The sequence below is a fragment of the Rutidosis leptorrhynchoides genome, chromosome 11, assembly GCF_046630445.1.
Source record: "Rutidosis leptorrhynchoides isolate AG116_Rl617_1_P2 chromosome 11, CSIRO_AGI_Rlap_v1, whole genome shotgun sequence".
NCBI classification, from domain to species: domain Eukaryota; kingdom Viridiplantae; phylum Streptophyta; class Magnoliopsida; order Asterales; family Asteraceae; genus Rutidosis; species Rutidosis leptorrhynchoides.
Window position 1 is genome coordinate 380,571,946 of NC_092343.1, and position 18,131 is coordinate 380,590,076.

General features: G+C 33.1%; 2 protein-coding genes across 2 annotated transcripts; both read right to left on the reverse strand.

Moving 5' to 3' along the window:
* Positions 1–1,281: 1,281 nt before the first annotated feature.
* Positions 1,282–11,389, reverse strand: LOC139877844 (pyruvate kinase 1, cytosolic-like). Its single transcript, XM_071865250.1, has 16 exons — positions 11,226–11,389; positions 10,971–11,067; positions 10,262–10,359; positions 9,612–9,767; positions 9,253–9,330; positions 8,951–9,082; positions 8,544–8,624; positions 8,363–8,434; positions 8,141–8,230; positions 7,446–7,590; positions 7,268–7,356; positions 2,947–3,042; positions 2,777–2,844; positions 2,248–2,347; positions 2,092–2,151; positions 1,282–1,673 (listed from the first exon to the last, which is right to left on the reverse strand). Exons 1-16 carry the CDS (start codon positions 11,292–11,294, stop codon positions 1,521–1,523), a joined length of 1,584 nt encoding a protein of 527 aa, XP_071721351.1. The 5' UTR covers positions 11,295–11,389; the 3' UTR covers positions 1,282–1,520.
* A 2,091-nt stretch (positions 11,390–13,480) lies between these two features.
* LOC139877750 (protein PSK SIMULATOR 1-like) lies at positions 13,481–17,027 on the reverse strand. The gene is made up of 2 exons (XM_071865175.1): positions 16,837–17,027; positions 13,481–15,140 (listed from the first exon to the last, which is right to left on the reverse strand). Exon 2 carries the CDS (start codon positions 15,088–15,090, stop codon positions 13,534–13,536), a length of 1,557 nt encoding a protein of 518 aa, XP_071721276.1. The 5' UTR covers positions 15,091–15,140; positions 16,837–17,027; the 3' UTR covers positions 13,481–13,533.
* Positions 17,028–18,131: the final 1,104 nt, after the last annotated feature.

Genomic DNA, 18,131 nt, shown 5'->3' on the forward strand with positions numbered 1-18,131 from the left:
AATTAATTATTTTATGTTTTATGCCTCTGAAAAATTGAGAAGTTAAGTAAGTTGAGGTGGTGATATGGAATTTAGAGGGGTGTTTGACGTTTTTGGTTAGTCAAACCACAAAATTCTGCACTTCTTTTAGTAGTGTAGGAGTTAATTAGTATAGTTTGGGCAATCTAACAATTGTTTTTGTTTGTTTTTTCCTTTTCTTGAAGAATAAACACATACACCATTTTTGTCCACGAGACTCGAATTCACAAAATTGATTCAAAAATGTTTTTTTTTTCAGTTCTCATTACCAAAAGAATTATTTAAATTTTTATTTTTTGCGAAAAACTTACGTATAATAAAATGGGAAAAGTTGATCTAATTTTTATTTATTTATTTATTTATTTATTACGAAAAAATGATAACACTAATAACAGATCAGAGGATCAACTCATACAACCAATAAAGAGAATCTAAAACAAGCTATGGCCATACTAAACAAACATATTCAAACGGCTCACCAGCTGGGTGAGAAATCGCGTTTTATGAGACCAAAATACAAATAAAGCTACAACCACAAGAATCTTAAATACTGATAATACTACACAGCCACACGAGCTAACAAGCAGAACGACATCAGCGATCGGGAAAACGCCTTCGCAACAACAGAATAGGAAAAAACCAGCGTCCGCACAGCTTCCGGAGCCGTCGGAAAAACCCTAACCGCAGAAACACGAACGAACCCCCGCATCTTGAACCAGATCTCCAACAGCGAACGACCCTCCCCTCTCCCCTCCCCCCCCCCCCCCCCCCCTTCCCGGCCCACATATTGAACCAATCTCCAACGAAAAGATCGTCGCCTAGACAAACTCCGAGAGCACCTCAAAAAAGTAAAAACACCTAAAACCACATCTAAATCCAACCCTGCCCCAACAAGGCTCACATGCCCTCCACCACCACCATTAAACCCCCCACCTCCACCAATACCCCAACACTTGATCCAAATAATGAATCCCAACACAACAAACCTAAAGAGTTACAAACTTTCAAACTCTATCTACAAATACCAACAAACCCAAAAACTATAACTCACTAGTCATAACAAACACAACCACAACAAGACAACAACCACCCCACCATGAAAAAGAGAAATTCCATAAAGTTCTCCATTTTCTAATCTTGACCGCCCCTTCCTACGCGGTTTCTTAGGCTTAACTTGAATACACATGGCCACCACAGATAAGATAAGATAAGATCAGATCTCAATATAATGTATATGCTGTTAAAATAGACAAAAACTGTATAAAACCAGAAACCCCTTCTTATTTAATTCTTGATCAAGCTATTAATAAAGGTGACATAAATAAATGTAACTGGATTTTGTAAAGCCAAAATTTGCCCTAAACAAAAATGTTAAATGTATAATATGACATATAAGTGTCCAAAAGCGGTAGAGGTTCAAGAGACCACATCACCAACTTCCGGAAAATTCGGGCAAAAGAATATAACTTAAAGTTGTGAAAACGCTGTGTAGAACGCGCTTTTTAATCTTCAAGCTCGATAATTTTAACGACGGATGCATCTCCAACCTTTTGGCAGACCACAACTCGATCATGTGACTTGATCACGCCTGACGCTTTTCCGTGATCTAGTGCAACCTTTAGGACCGACTCATTTGTTGCACTTGTCGATTCGGCCTGAAAATAAACGAGTGAGATTAAATACATGACTGTCTTTTCAGTATGCACATTCAAACATCAACTTATGGGGTGTTTAGATTTGTGTTTGGAAGGTGATTATTTGATCATCACGTTTTCAAATTATAAAAAATTAAAAATAATGTTTGGCAAATTAAGATTAAAAATCAATTAATTACGATTTGGGAGACTCAAAACGTGAAAATCAACTGCAGCAAAACGTGATTTTTTTCAAATAATCTGATTACTTGTTAAATTATCAAATAATCTGATTTGTCAAACACCTAAAAACTGATTATTAGATTATTGCGTTATTAAACAACATAATCAAATCCAGACACCATTTTACTTATTTCTTATTTAACTGTTGCAACTTGCAAGATCGAATACGTTTTGAAAATACGATGAAGAAACTTACAGGGTGTCGAGGGTCAGCAAGCATAGGGAAAAGGCCTCTGACAATAAGTGACTGCCTTGCCTGTCCATTCGTTTTAACAACAATTATAGAAATCAGATTTTTACAAAATAAACCATTTTAAAGAATACAAGGGAATATACCAACTCGTAATTATACCTCAAATGCGCCACTAAAACTCCAACACAATTGATTAGTCTTTAGCCGAGGAATAACAACCGATAAAACTGGCATTGTTGGGCGATACTTTGCAATTAATCTGCATTATATATGACTTACTTTCTTTAGATTACATAACTCAACTTAAAAACAAAAGCACACTAGAACTTATACTTGTGCAACTATTTACCACTGTTGCAAGAAACCACGATTAATCCCAATTAATCTCCGATTAATCCTTTTTAGGAACTAGGCTAATCCAACTTTTCAAAAACTGTTCTAATTAATAGGTCAACGTTGGACAAAGTCAGACTTAGCCAGTCAAAGTCGGTCAAACTGGTCAGAGTCTAAATTGGTCAACATTTTAATATGAATTTAAAATTAAATTTGAATTAGAACTTTGGTGTTTTAAAACAAATGAATGATTATGTTTATGTTTCTAGATAACTAGGTTAAATTTTATGTTTTTGTTTTTAATGGTTTTCTTCTATATTAAATATTATTTACAAACATTTTAATAATAAAATACCTTGCAGCCCTTCCGGAAGAAGTGAAGCAAATAATAACAGATGCTTTCACTTTAATGGCCGCACGAACCTAACAAATGCAATAGATTTGAAGCAAATTAAAAACATTGCAATTACAGATAAAGTATGAAATTATGGAGCGGAGAGAATATGAGAAATAAAGAAAAGATACCGCAGATGAAGCAATTGATTCCAAGTGACTCATTGGTTCACCAACATATTTGACAGTTTTTTTGAAATATAAATCTTGGTTGAAAACCTTTTCTGCCTGCAAGTAATATACAAACAGTCGTACATTTCATCAGCACACATTTGCATTACCACATGAGTTACATTACAAAGCCCCAATAATAAGTTAAGAGTAAATTATAACAATGTCACCAACCATCTTTTTTTTTCGTAACTGGTCCTAATAAGGGGATTTTAAGCAAACTGGATAGGGTGATGTGCAATTCTCCATTCCTATCTAGCTTTCCTAAAGCTTTTGTTGAAATTCAACCATTTGTTACCTCTGATCATTGCCCTATGGTGGTGACCATTCCTAATATGGATAGAAAAAGAGCTAAATCTTTTAGATTTAGTAATCATCTTGCAACCAAAGAAGAGTTTCTACCACTAGTCTCTGATATTTGGAGTAATTTAGTTCCTGGCTATGCAATGTATTCTGTGGTCACTAAGATGAAAGAAGCTAAGAAGAAGTTGAGGATTCTTAGTAGGGTTAAAGGTGATGTTTCGGTTAATGTGATAAACCTTAGGCAGGAGTTATCTGATATTCAAGGTAAGGTCCTGCTAGATCCTGACAACCAATTGATCAGAAATGAGGAATGTAAATGCTATAAACATTATAAACAAGCTACTGTTGATGAAGAAAAACAATTGATTCAAAAATGCAAAGTTCAGTGGTTAAAGGAAGGGGATTTTAATACTGCATACTTTCACAAACTTGTAAAAAGTAGGGTCAACAGAAGTAGAATTGAGGTTATTCATGATTTGCAGGGCAACAGATTTGAGGGTAATGATGTCCCCAATCAAATTGTTAAGTATTATGAAGGTCTATTGGGAAAGAGCCAACCTGTTAGGACCATAGATAGGCCTAATGATTTATTTCATAGAAAGATTGATGCTCAGAAGGCTTGGGATATGGTTAGAATGGTTGAAATGAAAGAAGTTAAAGAAGCTTTATGGGATATAGATGATATAAAATCTCCTGGACCAGATGGTTTTGGAGCTAAATTTTTTAAAGCTGCATGGCCTGTGATTGGAAATGAAGTGTTTCAAGCTGTTAGCGAGTTTTTCCTAAATGGTAATCTTCTTGGTGAGGTTAATGCTACTCTTATTGCTCTTGTTCCTAAAATTGAATGCCCAAGGTTTGCCTCTGAATTTAGACCAATTGCATGGTGTAATGTTATTTACAAGATCATTAGTAAAATACTTGCTAATAGGATTAAGGGTTGTCTTGATGATGTAGTTGATGAAAACCAATCTGCCTTTATCCCTGGTAGGCATATTAGTGACAATATCTTATTAGCTCAGGAATTGATGAAGGGGTATAAAAGGAAAAAGGGTAAGGCAAGATGTGCTTTTAAGGTTGATATTCAGAAAGCTTATGACACTGTTGATTGGTCATTTCTTGAGCAGTGTTTGAAGATGTTTGGTTTTCATGATATTATGATAAGGTGGCTTATGAATTGTGTGTCTACTCCTTCCTATGCAATTTCGGTCAATGGTGGTCAACATGGATACTTTAAGGGTAAAAGAGGTATCAGGCAGGGTGATCCTTTGTCTCCTTATCTATTTACACTTGTAATGGAAGTTCTGAATTTGTGCATTAAGAGAAAAATTGAGGAAAATGGTGAATTTCAATATCACCCTAAGTGTTGTGAGCTTAAACTGACTCATATATGTTTTGCTGACGACCTTTTGATGTTTTGTAGAAGTACTCCCAATTCTGTTAGGGTTTTAAAAGAGGCTCTAGATGAGTTTGGGTCATATTCTGGATTAATTCCCAATGTATCCAAGAGTACTATATTCTTGGGCAATGTTGATGAGGGTAATAAGCTAGATATTTGTCAGATTATGTCCTTTGTGGTTGGTAATCTCCCTGTTAAGTACTTAGGTGTTCCTCTTATATCCTCTAAGCTTTATTGCAATGATTGTAGTGTTTTGGTGGATAATGTCAGGAAAAGAATTAAAGATTGGAGGAATAAGTTTTTGTCTTATGCCGGTAGATTGCAGCTTGTTGCCTCAGTTTTGCAATCTATGCAAGTATATTGGATGTCCATGTTTTTACTCCCAAAAACGGTGATATATGACATAGAAAAGATGCTTAGGAAGTTTTTATGGGGATCATATGATCAAAGCAGAGGGATGGCAAAAGTTGCCTGGAAAACTGTTTGCTTACCTAAACTTCAGGGTGGTCTTGGCCTTAAATCTTTATATGAGTGGAACACTGTTTTTATAGCAAAACATATGTGGAATGTTATTTGTGGTAAGAGTTCTTTATGGGTTAAATGGATTAACACATATAAACTTCAGGGAAAAAGTATATGGGATGTTAAAATGTTTGATGATGACTCTTATAGTTGGAGGAGTATCCTAAGCCTAAGAAGTAAATTTAGACTAAAATTTGTTCACGAGATTGGGGATGGTCAAAAAACTTCCTTTTGGTTTGACAATTGGCATCCAGAAGGGCCTTTGTGTAACCTGTTTTCAAATAGACAAATATATGCTACTAGGCTAAACAGGAGATGTACCGTTAGCAGCTGTTTTAAAAATGGAGTATGGGTTTGGCCGGAGGAGCTTACTGAAAATTTTTATACTAATTTAAATGCCTACAATCCTATTTATAAAGCTGGCACCACTGATTCTGTTATGTGGCGTGATAATAAGGGGAAATTGGTTAATTTTAGTGTTAATAATGCTTGGAAAGATATTAGAGAAGACAGGGATGTAGTTAAATGGCATAAACTTATTTGGTTCTCTCAAAATATACCAAAGCATGGATTTATTCTATGGTTGGCGGTCCAGTCGAGGCTTACTACCCAAGATAGAATGGAGAAATGGGATATGATTAACTGCCAGGTTTGCCCCTTATGCAACTCTGTTAAAGATTCACACGTACATTTGTTTATTGATTGCATATATGCCAAAGATGTGTGGAAATATTTTAAAGGTAAAGCTAGGGCTGATGATATGATAGACATAATTATTGAAGGCCAACTGACATGGGATGATCTTATTGATCATTTTGTTAAAATCCCATGTAACAAATCCATATGGAGTATTATTGGAAGATTGGTGGTTGCTGCAATTATATACTTCATTTGGCAGGAAAGAAATTTCAGAATTTTTAAAGGTGATCGAATAACTGTTGATGTTGTTTGTAGTGTTATTCAAGAAGTGATTAGGTTAAGGCTAGAGGGTCTTAAGATAAACAACTCAGATCAGGTCAGAAATGCAGCTGGTATTTGGAATTTTGGTATGGAGAGTGTCATGGTTCAAATAAATACTAGTTTAAATGGTTGAGTCAATTTACTGCTGGATATGTAGGTGGATCTTGTGGTATAGGGTATTTTGGTTATATGCAGGTTTGACATATATTAGTCAAAATGTTCGTGGTCATTGGTTAGGAATATTAAGGAATATGTATAAAATTAGAACATTATATTGTTACTTGGTTTTTTTGTTTGTTAAATTTTGTAGGTATCCCATTCTGGAAATGTTGGTGTGTCTTTTGGAGCAAAGTCAAAGGGAGTCTAAGATTAAAGAGATAAAAGATTTGAAAGATCAAGAGCAGGATTCTTTAGAGTCATGCCCAAGGATATGGATCACTTTGAAGTATAAAGGTATGCATTGTGTTTTGAATTTAAAATGTCATTTCTTGCAGGTGGTTCTTCAATTGGTTATGAGTCATAGGTCTTATAGAAATGGTATTGGTGATTGTATAGACTTTGTCTTTTATTGGTATAGGGATGAATTATGGTGAATGTTTTATTTTCTATGCTTTCTAGTTTGGTAGAAAGTGTAATAGTGTTTCGGATGGTTCACTAAAAATCATCCCCCCATGTACTTTTCGTTTTTTGATGGTATAAAATTCTCCGGGGTACCGTCCCCTTTCTCCAAAAAAAAAAAAAAAAAAAAAGCTCGAATCTTTTATTGATCCCTCTAGTTTTCATATAATTACACCAATTGTCCTTATCTTTTGAATACTACACTGATCGACCCTTATCTAAAAGTGTACATTGATAAGATGTAATTCGTGACGTCCTATTAATGCACATTTTGAATAAGTTAGGGACCATCAACGTACACTTTTATATAAGTCATGGATGATTAGTATAATTTATGAAAGATAAGGACGATTGGTGTAATTTCATTAAAACCACGTGGACGACCGTTAAAAATTTCAAAAGATAAGAATGGTTGGCGTAATTTCATGTGATGAAAGCAGAACGGGGATAGTTTAATACAAGTTCCACATCATGAGATATTACCTCTGCACAAATTTTGTTAACAATGGATATTGTCTCGATAGGGTATAATCCACGAAGAGTTTCAGCACCAAGAAGAATAGCATCACTTCCTGCAAATTTTTAAATAATTTAACGGGATATTAAGCTATTTTAACGTATTGACATGTGAACTAACTAAAGATAAAAACAAGATACTAACCATCTAAAACAGCATTAGCGACATCAGTTGCTTCTGCACGAGTAGGTCTTAAATTATCAGTCATGCTATCCACAACACGAGTAAGCACTGCTGGTTTTCCAGCCATGTTACACTTGCTAAGAGCAGCTTTCTGGAATAAAAACACCTGCGAAATTCATATCTGTCAGGTCAACCCTTACACAAACATTATTAAAAATAAAGTGAAACTGAAATAGTGAAAACTTAATACATTAAGCAACAAGTCAAACAACAAAGAACAAAACTTTTGTCTGGCCTAAAGATATGCAAGGTTGCAAAAAAACTACTCAGGTACTACTCATTCGTGACTTTTTAGGGAGTACTCACCAACTCGGGGAGCACTCAGATGTTGACCAAGTTTGAATTTGACCGATTTACCGAGTAATCGCGAGTTCTGGTTGAGTTTTAACAAATTTTTCCGAGTAATCCCGAAACTTGGCTGAGTTTGATCGAATTTTAACCGAGTTTGACCAAATTTTAACAGAGTTTGACCATGTTTGACTAAGTTTGACTTTGACCGATTTACCGAGTAATCACGAGTTCTGGTTGAGTTTTAACAGATTTTTCTAAGTAATCCCGAACTTTGGCAGAGTTTGATTGAATTTAAACCGAGTTTGACCGAATTTTAACAGAATTTGACCAAGTTTGACCGAGTTTTGACAACTAAATGTATATACCTTCTCTGGTGGAAGATCAATGCCAAGATTACCGCGCGAAAGGATGATACCATCAGCCTCTTGCAAGATCTCATCAAAGTGATTTAGACCCTGTAAATAAAATGAAAATATCGGTGGACATAAAGCCTCTAGTCGTATATCGTATATATGGAAATAAAAAGCAAATGAGACATCATTCACAAAATAGAGAAGAAAAAAAAACATGTAATTAAAGAAAATCACCTCAACATTCTCAATTTTTGCAAATATTTGAGTTTGACTAAGATCACCAAGCTTGGAAAGATATTCACGTGCCTGCAGATGCAAACCAAAAGGTTACATATGATATTGATAAAAAGTCAACAAAAAGTCATTGAAAAAAGTCGATGCGAGACAAAACGGACATCTGTCAAAGTATACTTACTTCGCGAACATCTTCTGCATGACGGGTGTAAGACAATGAAAGAAAGTCAATTTTGTTTGCAACTCCCCAAGTGCTAATGTTCTGAAATAGGATAGGAATCATTAACAAAACTTATTGAAGTTATCTTTGAACATTACAGAACCAGACCATATGATTAACAGTTTAGTAAACAGAATCATGATATATAATATATACACTTTAAAATGAGTAAACAGCACTACTTAGCTACTATTTGGTCATTGGGCTTAAAAACTCATCACAAAAACCACCCAAAGTATCAAAAACATAGGTTTCAGACCATCCATTGTCCAGACCCATCAAATAAGCTAATAATTTATGAGGGACGTCTGTATATATCAAAACGTTGATCGCAATAGATTGAACATAAACCATATGAATAGGCTTACCTCTTTATCTTTTTCGGTAAGAGTAGGAAGATCAATATGAATTTGGGAGGCATGGAGTGTGAAAAGGGCCCCAGCAAGAGTTGCAGAATTCTTAATCTTGCAATCAACATCATTACCATTCACATTATCTACCTGCTCGATTCCAGACATTAAAATTCATAATCAGTAGTTGTCTAAAAAGTGTTTATGCTTCTAAATATTGATTTTCCATATCGATATACAATTTGTAGATGAACTCAGTCTAAATGAGCAATGATTACATGCTACAGTTGTGTAAATATATTTTGAAAATAATGTCTTACCTCCAGCCAAACAGAGGTGGTTTCACTTCCTGTGAACAAGTACTGACCAACAAAAATGGTGTCTCCCTTCTTCACAGCCTGCAAACATCACATAAACAGTCACGTAAGCATAATGAAGTCAAATAAAAGGGATCAAAAACACTAGTAAACGACTCTATAAAGATACTAAGATTACATTGCTTACAATAGTATATTGTCATTAATACCCTTAAATTAGTTCTTTACATAATCTGAATTTCTTGAGGGGGAAATGCCCCATCAGCACGTATATATCATATTTAGATGGTGATCGTTAAGTTACATATAACAATAAATGAACAGGTATGTATATGATGATGAGTAGTCAAGAGCATTCTCACCTTAGCTAGCCCATCAAAGTTGATTGGTAGTACTTGAGAAGAAGCTTCTTGACCAACATCGGGAGTCAGGATAACATTATCATCCTGTTGAAGAGAAATGGCCTTCTCGCTCTTATTCACAACCTGCATCTCAGCACCAACTGTATCGAGCATTACCTGAAAGTAAAGATATTATGTTAAGATCTTAACCAGTTTGTACTAATCTTGATCATTAAATGTTTCAGATAGCACTTTGTACTTAGAGGCCATTCGAACCATAGTTTGTCTTATCACCTAGCATTTGTTTCCTTTGTTTACAACTAGCATCAACTTCGCAAACAAATCCAGTTCCAACTTCCAATATAGGCATTGCCATTTTGTATAGCACAATGGTATGATCCAATAACCTTATGTATACACTATACAACTACATATATATTTTTATTTTACATGATCGAAAACCTTGAATGCAGTTTAAGATGTTAAAATAAAGTAACTGCCTGTAATATATCTAATGTGGGAGAATATGAGATACGCAAGTTGACTGTAGTCCACCTATCTAAAAGTATGTTAATAGTCTTACTCACAAATCGACAGACTTTATTAATAATGTTAGCCATATTAAGATGATCAACACAGTTATGCTAAAAATACAGAAGAAAGATACATACAGCACAAAGCTTCTTGGTGCTCTTGATAGCAGCCTTCAAATTAACCAAAGTTTCTTGGTGATACGCAGTGTCTCCCCATGAAAAATCAAATCTAGCAACTGCACAATTTCACAATATCCACATCAACTTAAACAATCATCACATATATTCACATATAACAACACACCGATCAACCAATAAGTTAAATCTAATTAATTTTCATGAAATTATACACTCTGAACTCTTTCATAAATTCAATAAATACATGTAATATATTACAAAAACAACATGAAATTTCATATGAATTTGCAGCAAAATCCATAAGCAGAATATTAATCAGAGTATGAATATTTAATCATTAGAAAATTTAATATTAATCATCATAAATTTATATATAATAGCTATATCTGTAACTATAACTATATATATTAAGAATTGAAATTACATATTCACGTATAACAACTTACCGAACAACCAATAGCTAAATCCAACTCCTATGATATAATAAACTCTGAACTCTTTCATAAATTCAATAAATACAAGTAATGTTTTACAAAAATAACATGAAATTTCATATGAATTTGCAACAAAATCCATAAGCAGAATATTAATCCGAGTATGAGGATTAATCATCATAAATTTATATTTATATATAATATATAATAACTATAACTATAATTATAAGTATAACTATATATATTAAGATTGAATTTAAAAATATAATCCGTACCAGACATGCCAGCTTTGAGGCAACCAGAGATAACATCAACAGATCGTGAACGTGGACCTAACGTTCCAACGATTTTAGTCATTGCAGGAAAAAAATTCTACAAAATAAATAAATTCAGATCATCAATACAAAGCTAAACATATACATATACATACACGAATATAGTAACATTATGATCCCTAATTTTACACATTAAACAAAAAATTGAAAACAGATCGATTAATAATAATAGATATTAAACTAATTAAAACATACAGATTTTGACGGTTCGAGAATTGAAGCCATTCGAATAGGCTCTTCGAGAAGCAAGTGATTAGAATGCATCTTGAGTGATTAATGAAAAAAATTTAGATTAATTAAATTGATAAATTGTTTTTATAGATGAAAGAAAGAAGTTAGCGTGAATAATGTGTGTGTGTGTGTGTGTGTGTATTTTGTGAGATTTGGTTTAAAGAATTGAAATATAAAAGGGAATATGCTTGACTGAAACACATCGAAGTTGAAGAACCCGGTTTTTTTTGTTCATGAAACTGGTGACCCGGTTTCGTATTCCCCAAGCCACCTATGGTATTTTAATTTTAATTAAAAATTAAAATTAACTTAAATATAGATATAGATATATTGACTGAAAATAGATTGATAGATATTTTTGTTCGGAATAAGATATATTGATTGAAAATAGATAGATGGATTGATAGATATATTTGTGAGAAAAATGTTAAAAGTAGTAAGATTTGTAATTAAATGTGAAGGCACCATATATGCACCAAATCATGAACTTTTTCTCACTATTTTATTTCTATATAAATATAAATATAAATATAAATATAATTGGTTCACCTCATTATATGTAAATACAATATAATGATATTTTATAAATTTTTTATAACCATAGAATATATATTTTTGTTCTGTGATAAAGTTTTTTTTTTTTTTTAAATAAAAGTTATATAAGAGCTTTAGCCTTTATGCTTTATGGCCATCATAAAACATGATGTTGTTTTTAAAATACTAATAAAAGTAATCTTTTTTTTTCTTTTCGAAAAGCAATATATTATGACAAACGCAAGGAAAGTACATCACAGGTATAGCCAGTTACAACTATTTCTGGACTATACAAATAGGCCTATGAGTTACAAAGGGAGCAACTGAGCCAAGAGAAGGGACTACTCGAACTAACAAACACAAAAAACATATACAATATGGGAGCGACGCAACATGAACTACGCGATACAATATGAAAGACCTTAATTATTACATACAAAACGGTCCAGAAAGACTCGATACAAGTAAACGTCACTAAACGATAGTAACTCTAACCGAACTTATCCAACACAAAAACCGATACCAAATCTAAACAACACCAAAATCGTTGAGCTCAATCAAATCCAACGTGCTATTTAATGGAGTACAAGATTGATCTTTAAGGATATAAATATATTTACTTTCTTAGAGCTAAAAAAATTACAAATGTGCTTTTTAATTATTATGAGAGTCGGAAAGCATCCATTTTAAAAGCATGATTCTTTCTAATTTATTAAAATAAAAAGTTGTATAACATATGCAAAGTGCAATGTAGTTGATTAATGTTACTCAATATATTTTTAATGTTAATGTTAATGTTTATATTATATTATCTTTTTGCATTGAAATTAATGTAAATCATTTACTAATTTACTAATATTTAATATTTAACATTTAATAATGTATAATAAATAATAAATAAAATAGAAATACGACCACACAACTCAAAATGCCGAAATATAAAGCCACCTGGGGCCCAATTTGATATGCTATCATGGGTTGTCTACTTTGTCTGCTGCCCGAAAGGCCACATAACAGAGAAAAAATGGAGCATTATTTTGTGCATGGTTAGGGTCGCTTTAAATCAAAATTAATAATACTATATTTTATTATCAAATTTTATTTTATTTATTTATTAAGTTTAATTAATGAGTAAAATTATGATATGTGACGCATGATAAAATATATAAAAAAAAAAAATGTAGGTATAGGAAGAACATTCACCTTCAAAGTTGGTGAACCTGGAAAAATAATTTTGAACGCTAGCAATTTCATTAATTATATTATTATTATTATATATATTATATTATTATATATATAAATCAAAGGAAAACGGGTTAAAATACACTTATTTTGAAAAGTGTTTAAGAATATGTCTTCGAAAAATCATAATTGCAAAAATGTTGAATGCACAAATTTTTACTTACTTTTCATTCTAGGTTGGTACAAACGTATAAAACAATAATGCTTGTGTTAGCAACTTTTAAATAGTGGTCAATTTTTACTAATTAATTATTAATTATATGTTGTAACTTTTAATACATCACATCACAATTAGTGTTAGAGGATAATATATCATACTGGTCAATGATTTTCACACAAGGTTGTTATTTGTTAAACAAACATGCAAGTATGCAACAATACTAATGTTAACAAACCACAAACATCTTTCATCATGGAATGTTATATACAACAACAATCACTTGTACATCTTGAAATAGAAAATTGCAACCATATTACCGAATTGATGTAACCAAAATTAGTCGTATAATGAGATCGACTCTAAGTTATGGTTACGAAGCGAATCATTGTCACAATCTGTAACACAAACAGACCCCAAGAACGCTTTAGTGTTAACTTCTCTACCGAATCGTGAAATATAATGAAGTCCCAAAATAACTTCGGTAATCGCTTCTTCGCACTTTACTTGATCTGCATAATGTAATGTATTTACCAAAAGCACATTTCCGCCCGACCCCATTTGTTGCTTTTCGAAGTTTCTCTCGTTGTGCCATTTTACCATGTTATGCGCGAGCGGTGATAGCCAATGGAGCGTTTTTTGGATACGCGAACTCCATTCGTTTGCAAGATCGCGTTTATAGACATTTGAATCGTCATTTTTGGATGAAAAACAAAGTTTTCGTCTAAGTGAGTTTTTGATGCTTGTGGTTAACATGTTATACAAATCCTCTCGTGATTCGAGACTAATGAAGTGAGGCGAGATCGCTAGTCGCTCGATGAATATGATCACATTTGCGTAATGTAGTGCTAGCCCCACATCACCGAGTGTCGGGTTTATACCAGTTTGACCGGTCTGACTTTTTAAAACTCGTTTATTCAAAGGGGTTTGAAATGTACCATCGACTTTAGGAGAATCAAGTTCATTTGTCATGCATGATTTCAAAGGTCCGATTTGCGCCAAGCTTCTTCTTTTTACGGGCTCGTGGGTCCTACAAAAGGCACGTGGCGGGTAACGAGTTTGAAGTTTCTTTCGTTGTTTATCTCCAAGATTTGAGATTGACCGGTCAATAGACTTTTCGGATGGATATACCGAAAGGGTAGAAACGGAATTACTACGCACAAAACATCGAGTTTCTAGAATTTCACGTTTTGAAATTCCAAAAACTACCTTCGCTCGGTCAATTATTGTGAAAATCGACCGTAGAAGCAATCGAACAACGTAGTCATAATCCCGAACCCAAGTAGACATTTCACGTAAACCATTAACTTCTTCACGTTGCCACAAAACTTTCTTTTCGAACTCGATTAACTTCATTCGATCAGTACCATCATTATCTTGCAATCGTTTTAACCCGTTTTCGAGCTCGCACAAAACTTCGAGTTCTTCACATAATTGTGAACTAACTGCAGCGAATCGCTTCATTTTTTTAACCCGTTTCTCCATTTTCTTCAACTTATACTCCCAACCACACCAATTCACATCTACCTCAAAAACATCATCGAAAACATGATCAAGATTACGATAAATAGGATTCGTGCATTTTTTCCCGAGCCTAGCAACTGCTTGTGCTACACATTTTATGTTGCCAATGATTTCAATCAAAGCAAGCTCTATTAGATGATTATGATCTTCTGAAACGAGCTTTCGAGTTCCTGTTGAGTTTGCGAGTTCTTCGTGTAATCGAGACATTTGTTTATCGCTTAAAATCTGCCATAAATTAGCTACTCTTGTCATAATTCTTGAAACTTCGAATGACATAATTTCAATAATAGGGTTTTGCGGTTCCAAAACTGCGCTTTTTCGTGAAGGTCTCCAAATAGTACTAAACCATGATGATTCTTTCATTGTCTTCATCCGAAATTATTCAGAATAATAATCTACTCTTGATAAACTCACTATTGATCCTGCAACATAAACAGTAAGAAGCCACTAATTAGCCAATAGTGTTATTCAACAATCAAATAAAAAACAAAAATACTAGAGTATATAATTAGTGAATGTTTAGGTATACTATACGACTACCGATTATCGGGTTCAAAGTGATTAGTTTTTGATAATCATTTTACAATATAAGTAAAAACCGACACTCTAACGGCCCACTGACTGGTCTTATTTCCAATTTGGAGGGGAAAAAAATTGCGTAACTCGTTACTCGGCGAGTACTGATTTTTGGAACTCAGGCGAGTACTCGGTGGAACTCGGTCAAACTTGGTCAAAACTCTGGAATTACTCATAAAATCGGTGAAAACTCAGGATTACTCAAAAAATCAGTCAAAACCCGATCAAAATCGGTCAAAGTGAAACTTGGTCAACATCCAAGTACTCACTAAGTTGCCGAATAATTCCTAAAAAGTCCCGATCTTACGACCGAATAGCGATTTTTGCAACCTTTTACATACTTGACGAAGCACAAAACAGAGTTGATCTATGAAATGCCTTTTGGTCATAAAAAATGTCATTATTAGTCATTATGATTAATACGGAGTAGTTATTAACAAATTTCTAGAAGAAATGGAGTTTTTCAAACTATCAACTGCCAATTCAACAAGAAAAGCACATTTTAAAAGTCAACTACTATTTTTCCTTTGTATTAGATTCAGTTCATACTCCTTTCCTGACTAATTTTGCAAATTGTAATTGTGTCACCCTCTAATAGTATGGATTTTTCTAAAAAATGTTAATTAAACCTTCCTTTTTAGCAAAAGATATATAACCTGATTTCATTTTTTCAACCAAAGACTTTTCAACTATTTTTTTATATAAAAAAAACAAAGAAAACCAGAGGGCATTTGGTCCAGCGGTATCATGGTGGCCCTACAACCAAGAGGTCGAGGGTTCAAGTCCAAGTTGGGACATATTCGTGTTAATGAGTGTGAATTTGCCTTCAAAAAAAAAAAAAAAAAAACAAAGAAAAAAAATCCTACTCCTTCCCCAAAAGCAAGTTGATTTTGAAGATCTAGAACCCTAAAATATTCGGGTCTAATATAAAGATCCCACACAAATCATTTGAAATTATAAACAAGATTTTCACTCCAAATTCAATTAATTCATTATTCCGAATTGCAGAAAACTAACAAATCAAGAAAAAGATGCAAAGATCAAATCTTTTATCAACACCCACATCAAATTTCATCACAAATCAAGCTAAATAGTGCAACATTAAATCTGGGTACGAACCAAAATGAATTTAATTCGTTACAGAAACTGACCAAAAATATATAAGACGAAAATCAAAGATCAAATCTTTAACAAAACCCACATCAAATTCACCACAAAACACACTTAATAATGCAACATATAATTTGGGTATGAACCAAAAAAAACTTACAAGTTTTTTTTTTTTTTTTTTTAATATAAACTTAAAAATGCAAAGTAAAAATCCAATCTTTAACAAAACCCACATCAAATTTAAAAGCTTAATGCGTTTGAACCAAGAAAACTTGCTAAAAGTTAACTTAATTACACATATGAAATTACATAAAACTTAACAAACACAAAAAAAGATCGAAACTTTCTACAAAACCCAGATGAAATTTCATCACAGATTAATCGGAAACACTGCAACGAATAAATTGGGTAACATAAATCAAGAAAACTTACCATAAATGAAGAAATGGTGATGAGTTTTTAGCAGCATTGAGTGTACAATAAAAAGAAGAAACAGATGTGTTTTTTTAGTAGTTGGTGTGAAGAGGATGCGAAATAAATGCGTACCAAGTCGGGGAATCCTAGGGACTAGTTGTGATCTGTTTCGCGGATCTTTAGGGGGATATGTCATAAAACGTCGTCGTTTCTATGTGGAAATGTGGTAATTGATGTATATTTGTTGTAGCTTGTACGGAGTATGACGAGTGAATATGGATGGCAGTATGGATATGAATGACTATATGCAGAAGTGAGTGAATGATTAATTTTGTTTATTTTTTGCACTGAATAAAAAATCTGAATGATAAAATTGACTATTATACCCTCGTAATAATATATAATTTTTGTGTAATTATATGTATTCAGCTACTTTCTTTTTTACCATTTTACACAATGTTACTCCGTAATTAATATTTAATATCATAAATAACACAAAAATATAAATCAATACAATAATTCGTTATTCGCCCACATGATCTCATACATACCAGTAATATATACGAAGTAGATTAAAATATTTATGGAGTAGATAATGTATATATTCATCGTTTAACAAACAAGGCCTTGAGTTTTCTAGAATATTCTCATTCTCACCTAATTGACTAAACACTTGATCTACATCTCTTTAACAAGAAAACACAGTACAAATTCCATTATATAGTCTCTGGTTCTCTATCTTTATTATATGAAAATTGAAGACCATGCCATATATCAATTTCTATCAACTACGGAGTATATGATAATTGTATTCTTTCTTTCTTTTTCTCTCGCTTTCACTCTTCTAAATTCTTTATTAAAATCAAAAACCCTATTTTTTAAATTCTAGAAAATCAATCTTAAAAAATTAATCAGTAATGTCAATTGGTTGCGAACGAGTGATTTTTGAGGATCTGTTTGAGTATACTTTCCATTTACAAGTCGCCGGAGGTTATTAGGTTCCGATGATGGCGCCGGAAACAGAGTCAAGGTGAGTTGGGAAATGGTATTTTTAGCGAAGCAACAGGGAAAGGAGCAGCATTAATGTAGAGCGTGAACAAGATTGAAAGGGAAAGGGTAATTCTGGGAAAGGGTAGGAAAAAAAGTGCTAGATGGGGACAAGTGTGGTTTTACACATTAATGGTTAATTCATGTAGACAGGTATTTCATTAACTCATGGTAAAAGTAAACAGCACATTGACCGGCCGAATAAGCAATTTCATTCACCTCAGCCCATTAATGCATTAGTAAACAGGCCCTAATATTTCCTAGCA